Source organism: Ammospiza nelsoni, chromosome 6 (genome assembly GCF_027579445.1).
Source record: "Ammospiza nelsoni isolate bAmmNel1 chromosome 6, bAmmNel1.pri, whole genome shotgun sequence".
NCBI classification, from domain to species: Eukaryota; Metazoa; Chordata; class Aves; order Passeriformes; family Passerellidae; genus Ammospiza; species Ammospiza nelsoni.
In genome coordinates this window covers 12,889,916-12,913,511 of record NC_080638.1, presented here as the reverse complement: position 1 = coordinate 12,913,511, position 23,596 = coordinate 12,889,916, and the positions used below count along the sequence as shown (strand labels likewise).

At 43.9% G+C, this 23,596-nt stretch overlaps 1 protein-coding gene across 2 annotated transcripts; it reads left to right on the top strand.

Moving 5' to 3' along the window:
- The first annotated feature begins 2,869 nt into the window (after window positions 1-2,869).
- ADM (adrenomedullin) lies at window positions 2,870-5,745 on the top strand. 2 transcript variants are annotated; one of them, XM_059474365.1, is made up of 4 exons: window positions 2,870-2,981; window positions 3,568-3,678; window positions 3,965-4,105; window positions 4,602-5,745. In XM_059474365.1, exons 2-4 carry the CDS (start codon window positions 3,581-3,583, stop codon window positions 4,903-4,905), a joined length of 543 nt encoding a protein of 180 aa, XP_059330348.1. In that variant the 5' UTR covers window positions 2,870-2,981; window positions 3,568-3,580; the 3' UTR covers window positions 4,906-5,745. The 2 variants fall into 2 exon arrangements, with proteins under 2 accessions (XP_059330348.1, XP_059330347.1); XM_059474364.1 differs by having other exon boundaries at window positions 3,565-3,678.
- Window positions 5,746-23,596: the final 17,851 nt, after the last annotated feature.

The window sequence follows — 23,596 nt, the reverse complement described above, 5'->3', positions numbered from 1 at the left end:
CAGGTCTATTCATACTCATGGCATATGAATTCAGAACAATTTGTTTAAACAAAGTGAAACATGCAAAGGCACTTCCACTGGCTTCAAACAACAGTTTTCTTCCATCATCAGCACAGAATATTTGCCTCACACTGATTCCCCATTGCTAGCCACAGATTTTAGACCTTTTCTTTTTGAACAAATCTCAGCCTGAATAAAATGCTCTATAAACAGCAACTCATCTTCACCATGTCTCTGCCAGAGCAGATACTTGCTGTAAGGTCTTCAGAACACCAAGAGGTTGAATGGTACACCCAAGATAGGCAGTAAACAGGAGCTGGCTGCTTCCCATCATGGATGAGGCAGCATCTGGGAGACCCTGCACTTCACATCACACACTGCTCTTGCTGAACTGCTTGGCATTGCCTCAGACTCACAGCTTGGGAAGCTGGGGTGGTTTTTTGGTTTGTTTTTTTTTTTTTTTTTTTAAGGAAATAACTATTTGTGGTATAATTTTAAAAAAATTGGTCACTGTTACATCACAGTACCAATTCAGTGACTATTGCTCATTTCCAAACTGCACGAGAATGCAAGTTCATAGAAAGAACAAAATGAGCCTCTGAACAAAGAACATGATGTTTTGTGGTAGATTTGAACCAGCTTTACCTGCTGACGCCCTTTCACAAATCACATCATCAACAAACTGATCATTTATGTGTCAGAGTTTGCCACCTCATAAATTTACATGAAGTAATTTTTTATCACTGAGATGATAGTTACAGTCAGTATGGAAGAAACGTGAGAGTTGTGTTACTACTGTTATTAATATTCCTAAATCAACATAGAATTTTTTTTTTCTGCATTGTTTGTCTCAGAGTATACAAAATACACTTCCCGTTTAAGCCAAAGATTTTAATGAGGGATTTTCCAGCATTTGAGGAAACGTGTGATTTTTTTTTTTTTTTTTTACTGGAATGGGAGACTTAATCTGAGTCAAAGCAATACTTATCACATAAAATCCTGCCTTCTCATTCGGAAAAAGTTAGATTCAGTTTCAACTTCTGCTAATCAAGGAAATGCTTGAACTCGCACGAGCTTGAGCTGCCTCATGAGGTCTCTAAAATCCAGCCAGTCGTGCAGCTCCGGGCATGATACGGTCCCGTTCTAGAACACTTATTTTCCCATCTCTTCCTCCCTGTTTTGCCCCCAAGCCTCCCGCTCTGCGCTCCGGAGCACGGTCCGAGGCGCGGGCAGCGGGGCTGCGGCTCGGCGGAGCTGCGGGCGGCAGGGACGGGGCTGAGCCGGGGCAGCCCCGCCGGTGCTCGGCCGGGCACGTGCGGCGGGCAGCGGAACCGGGCCGGGGAACGGCCTCGCCCCGCGGAGCCGCGCAGGGGCTCGGGGCAGAGGGGCAGCCGGCTGATGCGATGGGGAGCAGCGACAGGCAGCGCTTGCCCTCCCGCCGGCCGGGCGGTGGCAGCTCCCCGGCCAGCCTGTCCCGCACAGGTAGATGCCGGAGACAGAAGGCTCCAGATGTCTGGACGCTGCTGGAGAGCCAGGGGAGGGAGGGAGAGAGCACCGAGTGAGCCATGCACAGGAAAGTTTCCGTCATCCCCCTGCACATACCTCTCCGGGGTGTTGTTATACACCGCGGTTATCTAGAAAGGCAGAGTCACGAGCAGACGCTCACTCACCTGACTTTTGAAACACTTTGCTTGGGGCAAGATGCGAGAGAAGCATCTCACCACTCATTCCTTCCTGCCGAGCGTCTCTCGCTGGCCAGGGGACCCTGTTGCCCCAGGGCGCAGATCTCCCGGGGCATTTCCCTCGGTGCCGCCGAATTTGCACCGCGACAAGTCAGCGGAGACACGGTGCATCCGCTGCTGGCTGCCAGCACCCCCTGCCAAGCCGGACCGCTGCATTTCTGAAGCGTCACGGAGCAAAGACGCTAAAGACTGTAAAAAACCCAATAACAAGGTGGTCAGACTAAGGTTTTGCTGCTGGCCAGCCGAGAGAATGCTGTTAGAGATCCCGATCCTGCACCGGTTCAGCTTTCTGACCGGGAAGTAACTGCACTCACATCCGTGAGGTTTGCGGATTGGGAACAGCACAAGGCACGGAGGATCTTCCCAGCCCCGTAACCCCAGGCGTTTCAGTGACCCCGTGTTCGCCCCAAAGCAACGCCACTTGCTCTGTTCCAAGGCGCAGAACTGGGCTCTGACCTTCATCTGCCAAAACCATTTGAATCGTGATCTACTTGAATCGATCAAGTAAATAAAATTCATTTTGTTAGATAAAAAATGCACCCAAGTTTAGTCATAAATATTAATGATGCCCGATTTGCCACCTCATTACTTATGTAAAGAAGGCTGTCATTCCAGTTACTCATTATAAATTCACGTTGTCCAAATATGGGTTTATTTTTGGAACTTTGATATTTGATGGATTCTCATGGATTTTGGAATGGATTGAATATGGTTTCCACTCCCCTGCTTTCACCCACCTGAGGCTAAGATGTCTAGAATGAGAAATTATTCTACAGACAGCATAAATACAATTATATTTTGGCGGTTAAAACCTCTGTCCCCAGTAAAACAGGCTGAGGGGCTCATCGGATTTTGCAAGTTGTGTCATGACTCAGAATCCTAAAAGCTGCCGTTATAATTAACAAAACACCAAGGGGGTTGTTTAAGATAATTTCCAATAATCCTCTTACTCCCCCCCCCCCCCCCCAGTGTTGCCCCCAATCCAGGTCAGAATGCTTAAGGAGTGCTTGAAATGTGGGGGTGGGGGGTGCCAAGAGAGAGCTCGCCCAGCCACGCCAAGGTCCACCCACTTCTCAGCGCTCTCTATAAAAGCGAGCAGAGGAGCGCAGAGCTCGGCAGTGATTACTTCACACACACACACACACACACAAAGGAGGAGTTCTCGCTCCTCAGGAAACCCTGCAAGCTCGGATCGCTACTACAAAAACATTTGTCTCAGTGGATTATCCTCACTGTCAGGTAAGAACTATTTTTTTTTTCCCGCCCTTGGCAACAACAAAAGATTCAGGGGAGGTGGAACGCAAGTAAAACTCTACTAAATTTGGACTGTTTTGAAGAGTTTGGAGTTATGCTGTGGAGTCTTGCACTGGCTCTTGGCATCAGCTGCAGTTTACAACATAAGATCCAGACCTAGCTGGTTCTGCATGTGAAGTGGGAAGAGGAGCTATCAGGGAATAAACTTCCCGGCAGCAAAACACTTGCTGGAGTTTGGAAACGATGTGTCCGATAGCCAGCTCTCTCTGATCTTATGGGTTTGCTAAATCCTAGTGCAAGCCGCTGGGGGTATTCTGGAAATCCTGCTGGTTTTCAGCCGCCTCTGCAACTAAACTCTCGACAAACGTAAACTTTGGAGGCTCTGTTATTTACTCTGTGATAAGTTGTTGAGCAAATATTAGCTTCTGGTTCATATCAGACACAAAGTCCCCGGTAGCCTGGGGGCTCTGCGAGGGAAGGAGCTCTCTGGAACCACCAGGAATAAAGGACAGTCCTTACTTGACTTTTATTAGCAAGCATGCTTATAGTTCTTCTCTTTTCCTTCCAGCAGGAGCCCAGCCAGAATGAAACTAGTTCACATAGCCCTGCTCTATCTCGGCTCCGTGACCTTCTTCGGGGTGGATGCTGCAAGGGTGGACGTAGCGACAGAGTTCAAAAGAAAGTGAGTATCGGAGCGCGCCCTCCTGCCAGCGCCCCGGCAGCCGTCAGAGGCACTGGATTCCCTGATTCCCTGCAGGAATTGCTCAGCTCCTTAAAGGCCTCGTGCCCTTTCAGAAAACATTGTGGGGGGGGGGGGGGGGGGGGTGGAGAAGAAGAAAAAAAAAAAAAAAAGGAAAAAAATCTCGGCGCTGGCAAAGATTTTCGCCCCTCGCTCGAATCTATTTGGTTTGGCTCCCGCCCTGCAGACTTGCGATAACAGGCTCTCCTCTTCTCTTGTGCTCTTTCAGATGGACGAAATGGGCACTAAGCCGAGCCAAGAGGGACGTGAAGCCTGCGGGCTTGCTCCGAGGGCTGGGGGCAGCCGCCGACGTGCTGCCTCTCATCCGCACCCAGGACGTGAAGGAGGATTCCCGAGTCTCGCCTCCCAGGTAAATTCCAGCCCTTCCTGGGCTCGGGCACTTGCTCGAGGCAGTAGAAAGTTTCGGGGTCCCCAGGTTTCCGTGTGTTCAGGGTTATTCTTGCTGTCGATCCTCCCCGCCCCAGAGGCAGGTCCTGCCCGGGCTGCCCATCGCGCTGAAAGCAGCCTCCCGCCTTCCTTTCCCCGCGCTCTTTAGCTGGCGGGAGATAGTAGCGCCTTTGCTGCGAAAGTCAGATATAAATAGTAACTCGAGCCCTGGATGCTTAGGAAAAAGTAACAGCCGTAAACCGGCGGGGCCTCTCCTTGCATGGGCAGCCGGCTTCGCTCGGCGCTCCCGCGCAAGGCACAGCCGGGACTGCTGGGGGACAGCCGGGCACCGTCGGGACGAGCCCATCTCCAGCCTGGGGCTCCCTGCCCTGCAGACCCTCCCCTTCCCTCGCCCACCGGGTCCCCTCCTCCGGGCCCCCACGGCGCTCTTCTCATGCCCGCTCTCTCTCTTCCTGCAGCAACCGGGAGGATGCTCACATCCGCGTCAAGCGCTACCGCCAGAGCATTAACAGATTCCCCCACTTCCAAACAAAGGCGTGCCGCTTCGGGACGTGCACGGTGCATTGGCTGGTCGACGAGCTCCACAGGGCGGCCGTCAACGACAGGAACGATGCCGCCCCCCCAAACAAGATCAGCCCCCAGGGCTACGGCCGCCGGCGGCGTTCCCTGCCCGAGCCCCGCAGCCCAGCGCGCTCCCCCAGCTCCGGGCGGCGCCCACGGACGCGCCGGGCGCAGCCCCTCGCCGCCTTCCTCGGAGTCTGAAGCGCCGCAGGAGCCGGCCGAGGCCGCCTCGACGGATGGACTGAGGCACGGGCTGAGATCCGCCAGGATCGCGGAGAGCGCCTGCCCGGGCGGGACCCCGGCGCGCCCTCCGCGGGGAGCTGAGAAGGGCAGCGGACGCTGCGCCCCCCGCCCGCCACGGACTCCGGGCCGGGCACCGCCGGCTCCCGCAGCCGCCGCCGCCCGCGACGCGAAGGCGCCGCCGCTGCTCTCGGGGGGCCGGGCGGCCCTGGCCGCCCTCCCGCGCCCCGCCGCCCCGAGGAGGGGATGCTCAGGGGGGGACCCGCCGGTGGGCGACGGGCCCCGGCCTCGCCCTCCGCCCCCGAGGGTTGGAGGGTGCGCGTCAGCCGTGGGCACGGACAGGCCGCCCACATCTGCTCTACCCTCTGCGTTATGTGCACCCGGCAGGGAATCGGACACTCATTAGTCCCTGCGGGGACTGCGATATACTTGAACGTCACAGAGAGGAAAAGTGCAATTGTACGTGGTTTTTGTTAATTATAAGTGCGGTGTGTGTGGATCACGAGATATGCATTGGTATTTAAGATTGTTCTGTGCCATGTCTTTTTTTTTTTTTTTTTGGAAAAAATATATTTTATTTTTATACGGTTTATATATATATATATAAATATATATATATTGCATAAGGGCATTTTAAAACATTGTATCCCCTCTATTTTTCATATTGTGAATGTCAAACGTTAAACTCTTTATCCATACCTTTTTTATCTTGCATTCCAGACTGGTGAAAGATATAGAGAATGTATCAGCTGTTCTCCATGGGTAATATGTGAAATAAAATAAACACAATTACATAAAACACTTCAGTTATGTTGTCTTTAGTGGGGGCAGTGGTCACGATGAATCATTTCTCACTGTGTTCAGTCCTACTCATGCTAAGCTAGAATGGCAGTCCTGGGACAGACCAAAACTCTTCCCTTGCGAATTTTGTTAGCAGCCACCTTATCTCATCAAATGGAGTAAACTCCGAGCCAGCAATGCATCCTAAAATTCCAGGGCAGGTCTGTGGAGAAGGCTCTAAGGTTCTTTTCTGCCCACACGTTCAAGCCAGGGCTGAAACGTGTCACAGCTTGGATTGATCGTCCAAGTTTATTTTTTGCCCTAATTAATCAGAGAAACAACTGCACACTTCAACATTGCACAACAAAGTAACAGATTTATTGAGGCAGCACGTTCCAAAAATGGTCATGGCAGCTTCCAAGGTTATTTATGTTGAAGGATTTCCTGGGCCACAGTTCAGGTTAAAGTTAAACGGTGACCGGTTCAGTGCAGGGAGAACATTTTGGATAAAAGCTTAGCATGAGGGATTTTGTTGTTTTGTTCTTTTTTGTTGTTTTGTTTTGTTCTCTCTTTTTTTTTTTTTTAACAAATTCCAAGCACAGACCAGAAAACAAATGTGAAACTGAACCTTATTAATGCACCACCAGCACCATCTATTGGTGCCTGTTCCTTGCACTCCAAGAAAACAAACCTAAAACCTAAACAAATATTTGCATGTGTATTTGAATAACTTCTTGGGTGAAATGAAGCATTTCCTCTATTTTACCATATCTCTGAACATAGTTAACATATACAGGAGAGGACTAGGGAACAGCAGAACTCTGTGCCTTTAGAATAAATGACGTGGGGATTTAATTGTTTTTTAACCTAATATTAAATTTCTCAAGAACATATGTTTATGAGAAAAATTGAAAAGAACTGGCAATGACACCTTTCCAGGAAACTGCTGCAAAAACCTTGGGTAGAGATCTATTGATGAGATAGCTGGCTAGTATTCATGATTTTTCATTCCAAACTTTGAAGTTCTGCTCAGAATTGCCTATTTTTAGTTACTTTCTAAGCACTTTCAACTAAGATTTTTGAAATCCTGAGAGGTAGGTTTTCCACTTGAAACATTATTTAAAAAAGAAAGAAAATCAAAGATAATGACACCTTGCCAGTTTTAATTACCTGTTTGTTAACAGCTGGAAGAGAACTTACCCGTCTCCTGCCCTTGGCCTTTCTGATCCAGATTTTGCAAGATGTAAGGGATGACACAAATCCATGGACAAGGTATAGCTGCCAGCTGAGAAACAAACAAGTGGAAATTAAAATTGTTGCTGTTACAAGTTCTGTGGTGCTTGCAGTGAGAAGTTACAATGTGTAGGTGAAAGCATGATCCTACTCAATGTACACAGCACAAGAAAACAACGGCAGCAGAACCATCCCATTTAATAGCTACAACGTTTTCCTTGTAAATTCCACAGTTAATATTTTTACCATCTAAATTTGGGACAGAGGGCTGGATTGGGCTACAGTGTGGTTAAGTATGTACTTGCCAACTAGTTCCTTTTGTTTGTACTGATCTTTTCTTCATTTCCTGCCAAAACCCCACACAGAGTACCTTTTCTTCCCTCCTTTCCTCTTCACTGGTGGAAAACACTTCACTCAAAGCTGAAAGACCCTGCCCAGAACCAGACAGGGCTCAAACCAGCCAGCTGGTGCAGGATGGCACAATTCTGATCTGACTGGGGTTTAGGAAGTGCAGCTTGTGTTTGGAAGGACCAAGAGCACCACCTGCCGCGCCTGTAAGGAGAAGCAAAACTCTCTGCAATAAACAGCAAGCAAAGAAAAGAAAGACTGGGGTTTTTTTTGTTCCCTCCATTCCCCCACCAATCTTTGAAACCATGTGTTTTAAAGCACTGCTGAAGGAGAGAAGTCAGAAAGTAGTGAGCAGCCCAAAGATGGCACACTCTTTGAGTGGAAAGAGCAGACAAGGAAACCCTGGAAACACAATGTCAGTGGATTTTGCTAACCTAGGCTAGATAAGCTGGAGAAGAAGGGCAGAGCAGGAGAATGGCAGGCAGGGACTCTTTCCCATATCCCAGCCTCAGTTTTAGGTTTCAGGGAATGGGTTTATAAGGGGCAGAATATATCAGGACAGCATCCTCTCTTTTCATCAATTCCTGCACCAGCCCCAGGTGTAACCTGCCCAGGTGAAAGCTCTTCCTCCTGGCCAAGCAGGGGATGATACTGAAAAACCCTGGTGCAGCAGCTTTTCACTTCATCCCATAAAGCAAAATGTTGGGCATGAATGCTTAAATAGTGGCTGAAATTCATCCATAATCTAGATTAAAATCTCTGACAAGTGTAAGGATTTGGGGTTTCAGGGAGAGCAGGACTGTGAAACAGCACATGAAAGAGAGCATCCTCCTATAATAGAAGTTCAAGAACTCTGTACTTAGCTCAAAGCCAGCTTATGCTGTAATGTGTCAGATGAGAAGTGGAAGATGTCATCAAATGCCTCCCAAATCAGGAGTCTCTGTTTACACACCACCTTAGTTAAAATATTAGTTTCTAAGAACAGTCTGGTGTCCCACAGGACAGTATTTCAAAGGCTGCTAAAAACAAGACTTGAAGTTCAAACAAGGCTCTAAATTAAAATTAAGTTTTGCAATGGTAAATATGTATTGGAGCAGGAATTTATCCTTGTTCACCAGTCTGTTCAAGAGCAGATCCCAAAGGAGTGGTCACCATTCTCAGCACAGAAGAGTTCATGGAGTATTCTTTAGGAGTGATTAATGTACTTTGTACCTACCCTAGGGACACCCTATGGCAGACAAAACATCTATTCCATTTAATTCTATTCTATTTAATCAATCTATTCTATTCTATCCAAAATTCTTCACTATAGACAATTTTTCATTACCAAAATGGATTCCAATGGCTATTTTTATTTCAGGAAGCTTTTTGGGCTTCATTATTTGTTCTACATGGAATGATGGCAAAGTGCCTAAAATGCTGATATATACAAGGACTTCCCCATGAAGCCCTTGTACAGGTCCCCAAACCTGGAAGAGGAAAACAAGGAATTATTTTTCTTTCTCCAGCTGGTACCACAAAATTTTCTTTAAGCAGCCATGTCACGTGACCAACCGCAAAAATTGTTTGTTCTCCAGTTACATCAGAAAGTGGTCAGAGTTCTTCCACTGTTACCTAGGAACAATTTCTACTGCATCCAAAAAGTAGAGACACTGGTGTACTTTCAGATGATTATCAGAATCTGCAAAGCATCTCGGTCCGTGCTAGGAAGAACTGCAGTCAGGTGCCAGATAGAAACTCTTTCTGCAAGCACAATGACAGAAGGGGGAATACTAATGAATACTTTGGCACATATGAAGCCTTTTCTGGCTCATTGAGTACCCAAAGGACAGCAAGTCATAATTAAAGCCAATAATGGCAACTCCAGACAGCCATCCAAATAGTTTCCTTGTGCCGTCAATTCACCGTTTCATATTATCTCACATCATACTTAAGCAGTGTGGAGCACACAGGCATCAGGAGAAAGAATTCCAGCATGACTGACTACAACCAATAAGTAAATCCAATTATGCCTAATTAAAATCTATTTATTGCATTCACAAGAGTTTGCTTTTATTATCCAAATATTGTTTAAGGAATAGGGCTTTTATTCACTAAATAATTTGTGTCAGCTTTGAAATTGTTTTAATCTTTAAATACTCTGGAGTGAGGCCATGTATCCTTCATGAGAAGAAGGAGCATAATTTGTTCATGAGGTAAAAAACTTTGCTATGTAAAAGCCTTTTTACTGCAAGCTATGTACACTAGTCAAAATGCTTGGTAATGTCTCCAAATGAAAAACAAATGGTTCCACTTAGACTGGAATCAATGTTAATGATAAGACTGGAGTGTTTTGCATGCAACGTTCCCAGCAAACACAACAGCAATGAGGATGCCAAATGAATTTTTAAACTTTTTTTGATTCTGTGATAACTTTTACAAAATATTTAACTAGACCTCCTTGAGTCTCTCATCAACTTAGAAAATCCTGGGGTTTTCCAAAGTCAAGAAAGATCTGTTCTCCCCACTGAAGGCACATATTTTGTAATAAATTCTGACTCTGAGAAGAGGTTTGCAAAATGAGTATTCTTCCAATACTTTCAGTAAGTTGACACTTCTTTGAAAATTACATTCAACTTTTCCATCAGTTATAAAAAGATTTTATTTTCTTCATACTTTTCTAACAGGGTGTAAAAAACAAACAAACAGATGTCTGGGTCTTAATCTCTGATGTCCAGCAGTATGGGCAGAAATGGGAGAACAAACAAACCGGATCTTATCTGTTAGTTCAGGAGCACACTGAGCAGTTCACCAAACAAACATGCTTATTGTCCTTTTAAGAGGTGCTTACTGTGACAGGAGTTCCATGACGCTGAATCACTCCAAGACTGAAAGGCACCGTGTAACTCATCCCCCTGCTGTTCCAGCCCAGCACAGGAGGGTGTGTGCTCTCCTCCTTTCCCCTGATGTGACCCAGCCCTGGTGTCTCTCTGCTGGAAAGCACCAAACTCTCAGAGGCCACCACGCTTCCCTGCCTGCCCATGAGGGCTCAGGAGCAGGTCTGAGCTGCACACTGGAACAGGACAGCTGCACCTTGTAAAATATGTCTGTTCTCTTTAGAGACAAGGAAAAATTAAGGGATTTTAAGTCCCTTTTCCTAAGTATTTTTTTTCCTGAGGCTGTGCAGCCTTGCATCTCATTCTGCATAAGGAACACATTCATAGTCTGGCCTTTATTGATAAACAACATGAAAAATATGTAACTGGCATATATCATTAGTCCCCTTACTGCCTAGAGACATCAGACATGCTGGTGTGATGAACTGGTGAGCCAGATAGGAATCTTAGCAACAAATCCCAGACCTGAGACTGATCCCATCTAATTGAAACAAAACTTCTACTGACTTCAGCAGGAAGAAAATCTAAGCTCCAGCTTTCTTTCAAAAACATGTCTATTTTTATACCAAAAGACTGTATTGTAAATTTTGCTTTATACTTAATTTATTCCCAATTTCTGGTTTTGAACACTGAAGAAACTACTAAAAGATACAAGTAAGGAATGGGATCCCTGTCAAAAAGAAGCAACACAAATCCAGACTCTCCATTTAATCTGAAATGTGTTCAGCAATGTATGCTTATTGCTGCTGCTCTGAGTGGATGTGGTGCTGCTGGCAGTGACAACTTCAGCAAACATACATGTGTCAAGTGCGTCACTAAATGTGTTCATGAGCAGAGATGGAATCCCAGAAACTTCCAGTGCTCTTGTCCAAAACCCAGACTTCATTATTTATTTAATGCAGTGGGACTTTGGAGTGTTTTAAACAGTAAGACTTTATACAGTAGCATTTCCTTCCTCCTCTTTTTTCTCTTTATGTTTGAAAAAAAAAATCTTGCTACCTATTTTGAAGTGTTGGAAAAGGATGTATCTGGACAGCCCAAGTGAGAGAGGAATTCCATAGCTCACAGCAGAGACTGGCAGTCAATCAAAGTGCACACACCAGCACTTTGTTACAATATTTGCACAAGGCCATCAGTATCTGTTTAATGAAGGATATAAAGAGATTTGCACAAAGAAGTGAGTCCTACAGAGATGAAGATGATTTACTGGGAAATAGTTCATGTCCTCTCACCCCAACCTGATTTAATTAACTCCTGGTAATGGGGGAAAAACAACCCCTTATGTTACAAGTGCACAAGGGCAAATAAACCTGATTTATTGTCTTAACCACACTGCAAGACAGACAGAAACAAATGATACGTTTTTTCCATGGAATGTTGTTAGAGTGTGTGCACAAAGATATTTTCCTTCTCCTGGTGCATCTGTACAACTTTGCTGCCATCTGCTGCCTCCTGAAGACAAACAAATCACTCTGAAATGAGAGCTGGATGCCAGTGGCACGGAGCTGCTGCCAGTGGGGAGGGAGGCCTGGCTTTAAAAGTGTTTTATAGCTGCCCTGGGCTGGTTACTCAATATGCTGAGTAAGGCAGAGACTCAGATTTTTCATTCCTGCTGAGCTTTACTCAGAAAAAGCAGGAACAGCACAATACCTTTACATACTCTGAGAAGATGGAGAAAGGAACTATCCTGATACCACTTTTGCCACTCTGGGCTACCAAGAGAACAGTGGCAGCATTTTTTGAGAAAATACTGCTTTCAAGGTGTGACATGAAGAGGTAAAAGAGAACACATACTCCTGTGCTGCAGGAAGGACCTATTTACCAAAGAGTAAAGAAGGCTGAAGTTAGAAAAGACCAGAAGTGCCTTTTCAGGAGAAGTCATGGTCAGAGAGATGTGCACATGTGCTTCATTTCTACACACAGAGCTCTTTCAAAGGCAGGAGTTAGGACAGTGTGCTGAGTCAGACTGACCTGTTTCCCTGCCTCAGGCATAAACAACATCATCTCAGCAGTAGTCAGGTATGAGCTGTCAGCTTCCACAAAGAATTGAAGTTGTACATCTAACTGTTATAAACAGAAGGGATTAATTTCAGAAAAAAAATTGTGTTGGATTGAAATCACAGTTGTATTTACTCTACATAATTATGTAACTTATACACACTTAATCTAATACAAGTACTCTTATTTTAATTAATGGCATGTTGCAAAATATTTTCATTATAACATATAATCCAAAAACACACAAGAAGGAAATATCATATCTGGTAAGAAAGGCTGCTTTGAATTCTACCTGAGGGAGCTAGAGACAGCAGAAATGGCTTTTAAAAGATTGTAAAGATCTCTTGGCTGATATGAGGGATTTTTAAATTTTATTTTTAATCCTGCCTAGTAACTCAACCAGGCATCAGAAAATGGACCTTCCATCAACATAATTCTTTTAATCTCTATGACTGTAGAGTTTCATCAAAAATTGTATTCTGCATAATGCTGATATAGAAGATTCAACCCTTTATTCATAATGGGTTTAAAATAGTAGCTGAAATGGTTTGGAATCAGTGCTGGTTACCTTTGCTCTCTCCTGGATGCACAGGCATTCACTAGTTAGGGCACACCATGGACCTGCAGCCAGGACATTACTTCATGGACTTCATATAGATCATGGAAGCACACAAACACAGACAAGTAAACACACCTGCCCAGGCTTGAGAAACAGGCCTGCTGTCACCCCCAGGGCATGGCATCAGTAATAGCCATGCAACCCACACATATGTGAGCACTCTTCCATCAAAGCCTGGAGGTCACTGGAGGAGGCCCCCAAGTGAGAACCCAAAGCCCACTGAGAGCCTAAAGAGCAGCACTCAGCAGCCAGGGCACCCTTCCTTCAGTCCTGAAACAAAGGCCTGTGCAAAACCCAGTCTAAACAGTCCTTCTACTGCAAAAATAGTTGCTAGGGGAATCCACATTTCAGTCAAATTAGAATTTTGAAATACTAGCTTTTATATATAAGTATGGCTGGAAAGGGTTTCAAAATGCTATTTCAAATTCTGTTCTAGGTCTTGTTTTATTTTCCAGTTAAGATTCCATTTTATTTTCTGACTAAAACCACAGCACTTTGAAGCCACCAGTTGCTAAACTAGACTGGATTTTAACTCTGACAGCTCTCATGTATTCAGTGTAAATGGGAATGGAGACAAAAAAAATCTATGATGGAGAAAGGGACCAGAGTTGTGTGATAGGCCACATCAGAGATGCTGAGGGAGAAAAGTGACCTTCCAGCTCAGTGTCCAGCAGCAGCAAGAAGTCAGTATGTTGGACATCATCAGGACACACACTGAGAATCATTAAGGTGTTAGATGAGGTGAATGAATGTGAATTGTCACTCATCAAATCCTGCAATATTACAACGGAGCTGGGGGGCGGAGAAGGCACTGAAACTAACAGAGGAATGGTGTCACAGATAACAGTACCAAAGCAAATGCTACAGGCAATAGGCAGAGGAGTGCCTCCTAATCCAGTGATGTTGGGAGAGGATGAGAACAGACCACAGGAAGTGGCCAGGTTCACACAATGTCCCTGAACAGCACCTGCTTCCACTGCAGGAGACTGGCCCAGCACATTGGCCCAGCCAGGCTGGGGCTCTAACCCAGCCAGAAGTGTCTAACAACAATTCTGTGTTGTTGTGAATAAAGCCCCTGTGTTGAGCATCCCCTCCATGCAGGAAGAGCCACTCTGCTGTGCTCTACTGAGAATGTGAATGCTGGCTGGGCTGTAGCAGATGACTGGAAACTGGCTAATGAGGGTGTGTGGGGTTAGAAACACACACACCATAACAGATACCAACAGGGCTGCTCAATCTGTGTGCCCACACACCCTCCAGCAGCAGCCTGAAACTCCCTAGGGCTGAAAGGTTAGAAGAAAGTTACCTGTTCTCAGTGAGGCCTTGCAGTGCAGATAAAAAGAGAGACTCAAAATCTCTGGAGGCAGAACAACTGGCATTGAAGAGTCAGTAATTGTTACTACTGTCACAAGCACTTGGGAGGATTATAGAAACAACTGTTTAACTACTTCAAAAGTGCTGCAGAGTGGAATAAAACATATGAATAGGAATTATTCTAGCCATGTTCTGCTATCTCTTAATTGCTGCTTGTTTATGAACAGTGTGTCAGGGCTTCTTGTCAACCACTGTAGCAAGAGAGAAACCACTTCTTTTGACTTCAGTTGAGAACAGAAGAGATCTGTGATGTGCTCTGTAGCTTAACTGAATGATTCAATAAAAGAAAAAAATGCACAGGTGAGAAGCTTCTTCTTTGCTTTCATGTGCCTTGCATATATTTGAAGGCAAAAGTTTTTGTTGATTAAGGGTTTTACTTTTACCCTGCTTTCTTACCAGCCTCTCAGCATGATGAAGGATGAATAGGGAAAGTGTTGACCTTTCTCTCTATGTTCGAGTTAATAAACACAAATAACACTTCCTTGTATCTGTGCCCAGTTTGGATAAAACACAGTCTAATAGATACTGTATCCCAGATGTTACATCTGATAATTAGGCAGCTTTAAAATGTAACATAGCTGCATGTTATTAAAACCACTAATATAAAATTAAACCTTCATCCCTGTCACATTTTTTTTTTCTGCAGGAAAACACAGGTTTTGCCTTGAAAAGGTCAGAGCAAAGAAGCAGCATGGTGATGTAGAGGAAGGTAACTTTCAATTCTAGCTTGTCTGTATTAAATACTTTGAAATAAATTGCTCATTAGCTGCCTATCATAGGCAAAACAGAGAGTTGGTGAGCTCTGTTGCTTTTGTGCATTCTAGTACACTTCTAGCATGATCCAGAAAATCCAGGCAAGGGGTAATATATGTGATTACATGACTTGTTATCTTAAATGGTTTCATATGTGGTATTTGCTCCAGTTATTTGACATGACTCAAGTTGACCTCATTGTTTGTATGCTTGAAAGGGAACAATTATGCAACTGCTAAATGGTATGGAAGACAGCAGTGCCACATGAGACAGGAAAGAAAATAGGAATGCAATGTCTACTAAGCTGTCAAAATGTCTGACACCAACATAATAAGTTTATTTTCTTTGTATGGTCCTCTACTACAGAGTAATGAAAAGCTAACATTCATGTTGTAAATCGGGATTAATCATGACAACTTGTAGCTTTTATTGTCATTTGGAACCCACAATTTTTGTGGTTCTTTGTATATTTTCTGACAAGTTTTGCATTTGCCAGAATAACAAAAAATAAAATTACTAAAGGAGACAACAGTGGCACTAGAAGTAGCATTTTATGACAATGCTGTCAAATGATAACATACATAAAATGATGCACGTGTATCATTAGTTACAAAATCTTTGTATATACTTAATGTGAGTTTGGCAACATCTTATGGAGGATGTTAAAGCAAGTACATCTTTAGTTTTATCAGTGGTTTACAAAAAACACTGATGAAATAACAGCATTAGCTAAAATTGGACAAAATGCAAACACTATAACTTTCTTGTTAGTGCTGACCTACTTGCAATGCATTTGTATTAACAAGTTAGAAAAAGAAGGATGGAAGAATCCTGGAAAATTCACTGGTATCTATTTAATCTGGTTTTCAAGTTCTTTATTTCAGTTTTCCTGGCAGCTATTTCACATTTTTGTAAGGGAAAGCACGTAACATCTTATGAAACTGCAAGTCATCCTCTGAAAACTATGCTGCCTGATTTCAAACCACCTTGAAGCCTTTACAGAGGCTAGAGAACAAGGACATGCTATTGCTGTGCACCTCTGAGTGCAGTCTCCTCTGACCCAGCGTGAGTGGCCAGTGAGTGATGGCTGGCCAGCACCAGCTGAACCAGCACAGCCAGCCACAGGCTGGGCTCCAAGGTGAGCACTTCCCGCTGACTCCGTAACAAACCAGCTCAGCTAGCATTGCCACACACTGCTGAGGGTACCTCAAGGCAGTGCTAAACCATGCCATAATTAAAGAGTTTATTGGGCATTTGGTACTGATCCCAGTGTCCTGACTAAGGCTCACACCTGAGGAATTGCACACTGTATTCCCTAGCTCTTCCTGCTCTGTGTTTTCTATTCCCTATTCTGCATGTCTCTGGGGATGATCAAGAAATGCTCCCATGAAGAACTGGAGAAAGGAAACTTCAAGAAAAACGTGAACATCTTTGGCTTTCACATGGCCATCAATATGTGCTGGTTTGTTATGCAGCATAATCAGCTTTCCTGGTCCTAATGGTAGAATCACTGATGCACATGGAGAAGACAAGAGCTTACACAAGATGTGTGCTGCATTGGGACTGAGGTAATTGTCTGCACAGTGGCTGAAATGGAGCTGTGCTTTGGATTTGTGCTGATTATCAATACAAAGTTGATAATACAGAGATGTTTTTGTTATTGCTGAGCAGGGCTTGCACAGAACTGAGGCCTTCTTTCCGTAGGCCCTGCTGGTGAGGGAGCTGCAGGTGCACAAGAAGCTGGCAGGGGGACACAGCCCAGGACTGTGTGACCCCAAGTGACCAAAGGATGTTCCATGTTGTATGGCATCATGCTCAGTATGGAAAGAGGGGGAAGAATAAGGAAACAGGAGGACATTTGGAGTGATGGCCTTTGCCTCCCCAAGTCACTGGTACTGTGAGGGGACCCTGCTCTCCTGGAGATGGATGAACACCTGCCTGCCCACAGGAAGAAGGGGATTCACTCCTCCTTTCGCTTTGCTTGTGTTTTGTACAGCTTTTGCATTTCCATTAAACTGTCTTTATTTCAACCCCATGAGTTTTGCAGCCTTTCCCCTTCTGATTCTCTCCCTGACCCCATGGGACAGCGAGGAGCGGCTGCCTGGGGCTTGGTGGTGGCTGGGGTGAAGCCACAGCACCATGACAAAGTGTCCCTCGGGAACAGGAACACCACTGCTGCCAGCTCTGAGGGAGGCACACACTGGTGCCTGAGGATTTATTAACATTTTCCCCAGATGATCTTGCCTCCAGATACTGGTTTCTTTCAATATGTGAGTAGGATGATCACTTTTAATTAGCATGACTTTAAAGATGACCGAAGCAAATACCAATTACTGTCAGTCAACAGGATGATTACAGCTACCTCAGAGACATTGCAACAGAGGAGTGGTTGCTTTATTTATGTGTTAGAAGTGGATGGCAAAGGAAAGTAAATATCCTGATTTAGCTCACAGCCTTGGAATCAAGAGGAGGAGAAAAATATTTTTGCTTGCCATGATATATTTAGTGTTTTGTTCTGGATTTCCTGGGACTTCTCTCAAATATTTAATGCCACAGAAACAAGATAAAAAAGTAAATATATCAGAAACTCTCAGAGCAGAGGGCTTTTGTCTCTTTTGTAGCATTTATTAGCCCAGTTGTTCCTGTCTAAGCTCACTGCCATGGCATTCCTTGTTGGAGGTTTCAGAATGATTATCCCAAGCAGAATGCCTTGGGAAGGTAATGATTTCTCTGCATGTGTCTAGGTCATTCTGACCTAACCCCTTCCTAACATTAGCAGACAGCTGGCTCACTGCCAGAGTGCTCAACAAATTTAACATGCCATTAGAAGGATTATGGTCTGTGTTCAGTACAGATTTTCTGCAACTCCAACTGTTGTGAAAATGCCTGGAATATTCAAATATTGCTTGTCCTGGGTAGAGATAGAGCAGGATTTTTTTGTTTAGTTAACTCCTGTCTGAAAAACTCCTCCAATCTTTGATTTATTTTTATCCACGTCTAGCTTGGAAGAGTTTTGAAACAGCATTTACCTAAAAAGGGAAGCTGATATAAAAGCATGTGCCAACTTCCCAAATGCTAAATCACAATTGCTTTCCTGCCTCACTGCTACCTATAAAGAATGTGGCTATAGAGATGACCTAGGGATTGAGGAACCAATCTTCAACACAGCTACATTTGATGAAAATTTCACAAACCACAGAATCAGAAAGATGAGCTGGTATGGGGCCCTCCTGTTCTGTGAGCTTGTGGGAGCATCTCTGCCCCTGAATTAAGTTACTTCTTTTACCAAAACCTTACTTTTACTGGGCTTGGTAACATTGTTTCCTGTTTCTTGTACTTCTGTGTTGTGTACACTTCACAGAACAACAATTCAGGTTCCTTGTGCAATAAAAGTTGTCAAAAAAAAAAAAAAAGTGCAAGTAACAGCACGCACTATGGACAACAATGCCTAACCCAGATCTGAGTAGTTGGGAAATGACATATCTGAACAGGGACACCTCTTATTGATAACAAGAATTAAATAAATGTATCTAAGAAGTGATAAAATATATAGAATCTCAGAATACCACAATATGTAGTATCAGATATATTTAGGTGTGGACTTCTTTGTAAATTTGTGGAATGTTTAGCTAGAGGCATAGGAGTCCATCTTCATTTGTTTACTATTTAAGAACAGTATCTGTGCCCCTAAATGGATTTCCACAGTACATAGTTGCTCTGCACTGACCTTTGAAAATTCCAAATGAAATCTACACATGCATGGCAGTGTCTGATGTTTCTCTTTTACTTTGGAAAAAGCTGGTTGGAAATGTAAGAAAATGGGAACTGCATAAATTTTGAATCTACAGTGTTAGGTTTTCAGGACTATCTGTTTTTATTATTTTGGTTAGTTCCCCTCTATATACAATTCTTTAAAAAGTTGCCTATATGCATGGTTAAACAGGTTAGGTAGTGCATGTGGACATGCTCTTGCTTGGGCTGAAGACTTTAAAATTCAAAATGCCTTGAAATACAAAGTGGTAAGAGAGTTCATAAAGACTATTTTATATTACAAAAGAGAACTATATTTAAAAGTTACGGGCTTGTGGTTTATATTGCTGAATTTAACACAATAACAAAATCAAGCTCAGTTTATCTCCCCCAGTCCCCAGTTTTTCTCCAGAAAAGTGTTTAATTCTGCCCCACATTTCATTTTCTCTCTATCACATGCCACTGGATGGATCTCTTGCCTGTCTTTTTGGTTACTACAAGGCACTGAAAAGAGCACAGACAATAAAGAGAAAGACATCCTGGTCTCACAGCAGTATCAAGGCACACTTCAGCCTGGATCAGCTGTCAAGCAAGATGCAGACACTTTACCTTGAGAGCTGTAATTTCTGCTCCCCTTGTCACTGACCACAGAACAAAGCCATGGCTGGTGCTTCTTCTTCAGGCAGCACCACAGCTTGTCTCAGTGCACTTTGCCAGGATGGACATTTTTACTGAAGCAGTAAAGAGAAATGTCCATTGCCTGCAAGCACCTTTCAGTGACATGTTTTCAACCACTTAGGCCAAAAAGCACCAGGGAAGATGTGGCTTTGCAGGGGCTGCCAGACAGGACAAACCACACGCTTCCTGCCGCTCCGGTGACAGCTTATGTTCTGCTTCTGAACGCTCTGCAGGAAACCAGGAGACAGAAACCAGCTTCTCCTGCCAGAGAGCAGTTAACCCTTGGAGTTCTGACTTGGACAGCACAGCAGAGCTGTGGCTAATATGGCACTTTGAGGGAATCTCTGTGCACGGAGACACAGGGCAGTTGGCTACCTGTCTTTAACACCAACACTGACAGTTCTTGGCTTTGTCCTGGATGTCCCCTCTGGGCTCCTGAAGCAGCAGCTGAGCTCTCTCTGACCTTACTCTAGGGTTCCAGATACATAGCTTTCCCCATGTTGGTGTTTCTGGCATGGAAATTGTTACTCTTGCAACAGTGGAAATGGGAAAACCTGCATTTCTCCAAAATCTGTATACCCAGGAGTCAGGAGGATTCTTCTAACACACTGCCAGCTGGATGAAGAAAAACGAAGTTCCAAGGCTTAAACAGTGGTCTGGCTATTCTTAATGTAAAAAGATACTTTTACTCTCCTCCCCTCCAGTTCAGTCCTCCCACTCTGTAATTTTTTGGTTCCCTTTCTTGGACTTCTGCAGATTAAAATCAGAAAACAAACAGCATCCCTTCCCCCACTACAGAAGAACACTTTTTCTTGCTTTTCTTGGCTGATTGCTCCTTTCATACTCCGTGGGTATCCTTGGGATATCTCCCAGGGCAGGCTCTGCAGAATGGCCCAGCACCAAGCAGCCTGGCTGTCAGGTGCATACCAACACTGACATGGCTGAATTTTGTAGTGGTTGTCTCTCAGATAGTATGGGAACACAAACCAATCTCCAGGTCTCATCACCACATCACAACCTCCTGAAAGGAGGAGACACCACCACTGGCCTCAGTCCCCTTTCTGAAGGTTCCAATGTACACAGCCCCTGTTCTTTGTCTTCCATTCATGCAATTACAGGAAATCCCAGAGGCCACAACAAGAGGTTTCATTGTTTCACAAAACTGGTAACACCTTGATAGCTAATTTGGCTTAGGGCAAAAATAACTTAAGAAACCCCCAAATAAACACCCCCTTCTCCCATTTCACCACTGTGTTAGAGATATGTGACCCCTGTTCTCAAATCCTTTCTTAGGAGTCTCAAATCAGAGACCACTTGCCACAAACATCTTCTCAATAACATCAATGAGGGGCCTCAGTGTTCTAAGGCAGTTGATTTCCTTCTGGAACTGATTAGATTCACAATTAGTTAATTTCTGGATTATACCAGAGATTTAGAGACCTTAGCACTATTTCAAATCCTGGCAACAAGATGCTTGAAATCATATTGTTCATAACTATTAGAGGAGCATGTTCTGGTAGCTCCTCCAACTTTTGACCAACAACTGAATAGTTGGGCAAATCTCATTCAGTCCTTCAAACACAGAGGATAAACACAGGATTTGGACAAGAATGCACTTCCATTTCTTGGTCTTATCACAATCTCTACAGGTATAAAAATGTATCCAACCAAAATAAAATCCATCACAACACTTGCAAAAAATCTATCAGATAGTGCAGGAGTTTGACCTTGTCTGGCAGCCAGATCCCCACCAAGTTGCTCTATTACCGATCTCTTTAGGACAGAGGAGGAGAAAGTAAAGACAGGACAGAACTTGTGGATCAAGGTAAAGGCAACTTAATAAAGCAAAACTAAAGGCTGTGTGCAAAGGAAAAACCAAAGATTAATTCTCTACTTCCCAACAGCAGGCCATGCCCAGCCACCTTCTGGAAAGCAGGGATCCAGTACATGTAGCAGTTGGCAGATTTAACTGATGGTGGCCTTCAGCTGCCTGTCTCTATGATTGTCCTTTGCTCTTTCACACAACAGGGAAATGGAATAATCCATCCCACAGCAGGGAAATGGAAATTGAATAATCCATCCATCCCTGCAAGTGTTCAAGGCCAAGCTGGGTGGAGTTCTGAGCAACCTGGTCTGGTGAAAAATGTCCCTGCCCATGGTGAGGTGTTGGAACCAGATGATCTTTAAGGTACCTTCTCAACTCAAGTCATTCTATGACTCTATGGTTTCTAAGCTGTTTGACTCCAAAACCACTGATTCTGTGCTATAGAAGGTGGTGATCTGGGACCAGTTTTTCATGCAGTTCAACTGTCCTTACAGCAGAGGTGTAGAATCTTTGAAGAAGCAAGTCATAGGCATTGGGAAGGCCTTTCCTTGCTGCTGAATCCCACTGTGTCAACTAGGTATTCACAACTGTCTTAATTTCCATGCAAAACATTAACAACTTATTGTTCATGAATCTGAGCAGAGAATTTAATTCCCCCAGGGACTCAGGACATGAATAATACCTCCCTGTGACAGACCAATGATGACAGTCATTCTTAAGCTATTTACACCAGGTACTGGCATTTAAAAAAGTGGAAAAATGAACTTGTGCTGTTCAATTGCTAATTAAAAGTGAAATACATTGCCAGATCATTCTTATCCAAAACATAAGAGATATACAACTGGATTATTGTCATTCAGCTTGCATCAGAAGGGCCATGATAGTAGATCATAAAGGACAGCTAATTGACTGACAGACAAACCATCAAGACATCAAATAAATGTTGGTTCTTAACAGCTTTTTCGTGATTAACAGTCAGGTTGTAAATTAGAATCCATGTCTCCCACTGCCCATCCTCAAGTCCTAAGAAAAAGAGTTAAGTTACTGTTAATTTACATAATAAACAAGGTTCTGGGTCAAATCTTACTCTAAATTTTGAATCACATAACTTATTTGGAAATATGAAGAGAACTGGGGGTCTGATTAGCGCCCAATGCATACTGGGAAGAAGCTAACACATTGCAAAGTAAGAGAATTTTGAATAATTTAAATTTTAAATGTTAGTTTAAATTGCAAAGATCATAGAATATTGAGACCAGGGTAAAGGAATGTTGGAAGGAAGACCTTCCCTTTCTCAAGGAGGATTGGGTTAGAGAACATCTAAACAAACTTGACATCCACAAATCCATGGGCCCTGATGGGATGCATCCACAAGTGCTGAGAGCTGGCAGACCTCATAGTGAGGCTGCCCATGATAATCTTTGAGAAGTGCCAGTGATCAGGACAGGTGTCTCAGGGCTGGAAGAAATGTCACCCCTCTCTTCAAGAAGGAGAACCCAGGGAGCTACCAGCCAGTCATCCCCACCTCAATCCCTGGGAAGAAAACAGAGCCTCATTCTGGAGGCCATCTCTCCACAGGGAACACAAGAAGGTGGAATCAGATGGATTCACTTTGGGTTCATCCTGCTTGGCCAACCTGATTGCCTTTTATGATAAAATAACTGCCTGGAGAGGTGAGGGGAGAGCAGTGGATTTTGGGATGTTGTCTGCCCCCATTTCAGCAAGGCTTTGGACACTGTCTCTCACAACATCCTCACAGGCAAACTCAGGAAATGGGGACTGGATGAGTGAACAGGGAGGAGGGTTGAGAACTGGTGTGCTCTCCACAAGTTATGGAGGAAGAGTTTTAAAGTATTTAATGAAATAAATTATTTACCAGTAAAGCAACTGGGACAATTCTAAATACTTTCATAAGATAAACAGCTAAAATATTTTATCACAGGCACCACATAATTTATATCTAATATTCAGAAATTCATAATTATTTCCTCAGTAAAATGTTTAGTTCCTAATGATTCTGTATTAAATAAATGTCTTATTAATTTTCATAAAAATAAAGTACATACTTGGAAGTAAATTGTAATTACATTGTGTTATCCAGCATTTTCTTGAAGGTGGACTATTTCACAAGCTTTCATTTTTCATGGGTTATTTTAACTCATTTTTTCCTGACAACTATAAATGATAGGCACACCTATAAATTACTGTCAATATTTGTAGCAGCAGATAAGCACCAGTAAACTCAATTTAGAGCCTTATCTCAAGCCTGTTAATTTTTTTTGATTCACCCACATCTCTGAATTCCTGTCAGCATGAACTTAGGAATGCTTCCCTTTAAGTGATACATTCTGGGTGATCCTTGCTGCTCTCCTGCCAGCCTTGTCATTTCCCTCTGTTCCAGAACCACTATCCAGGTCA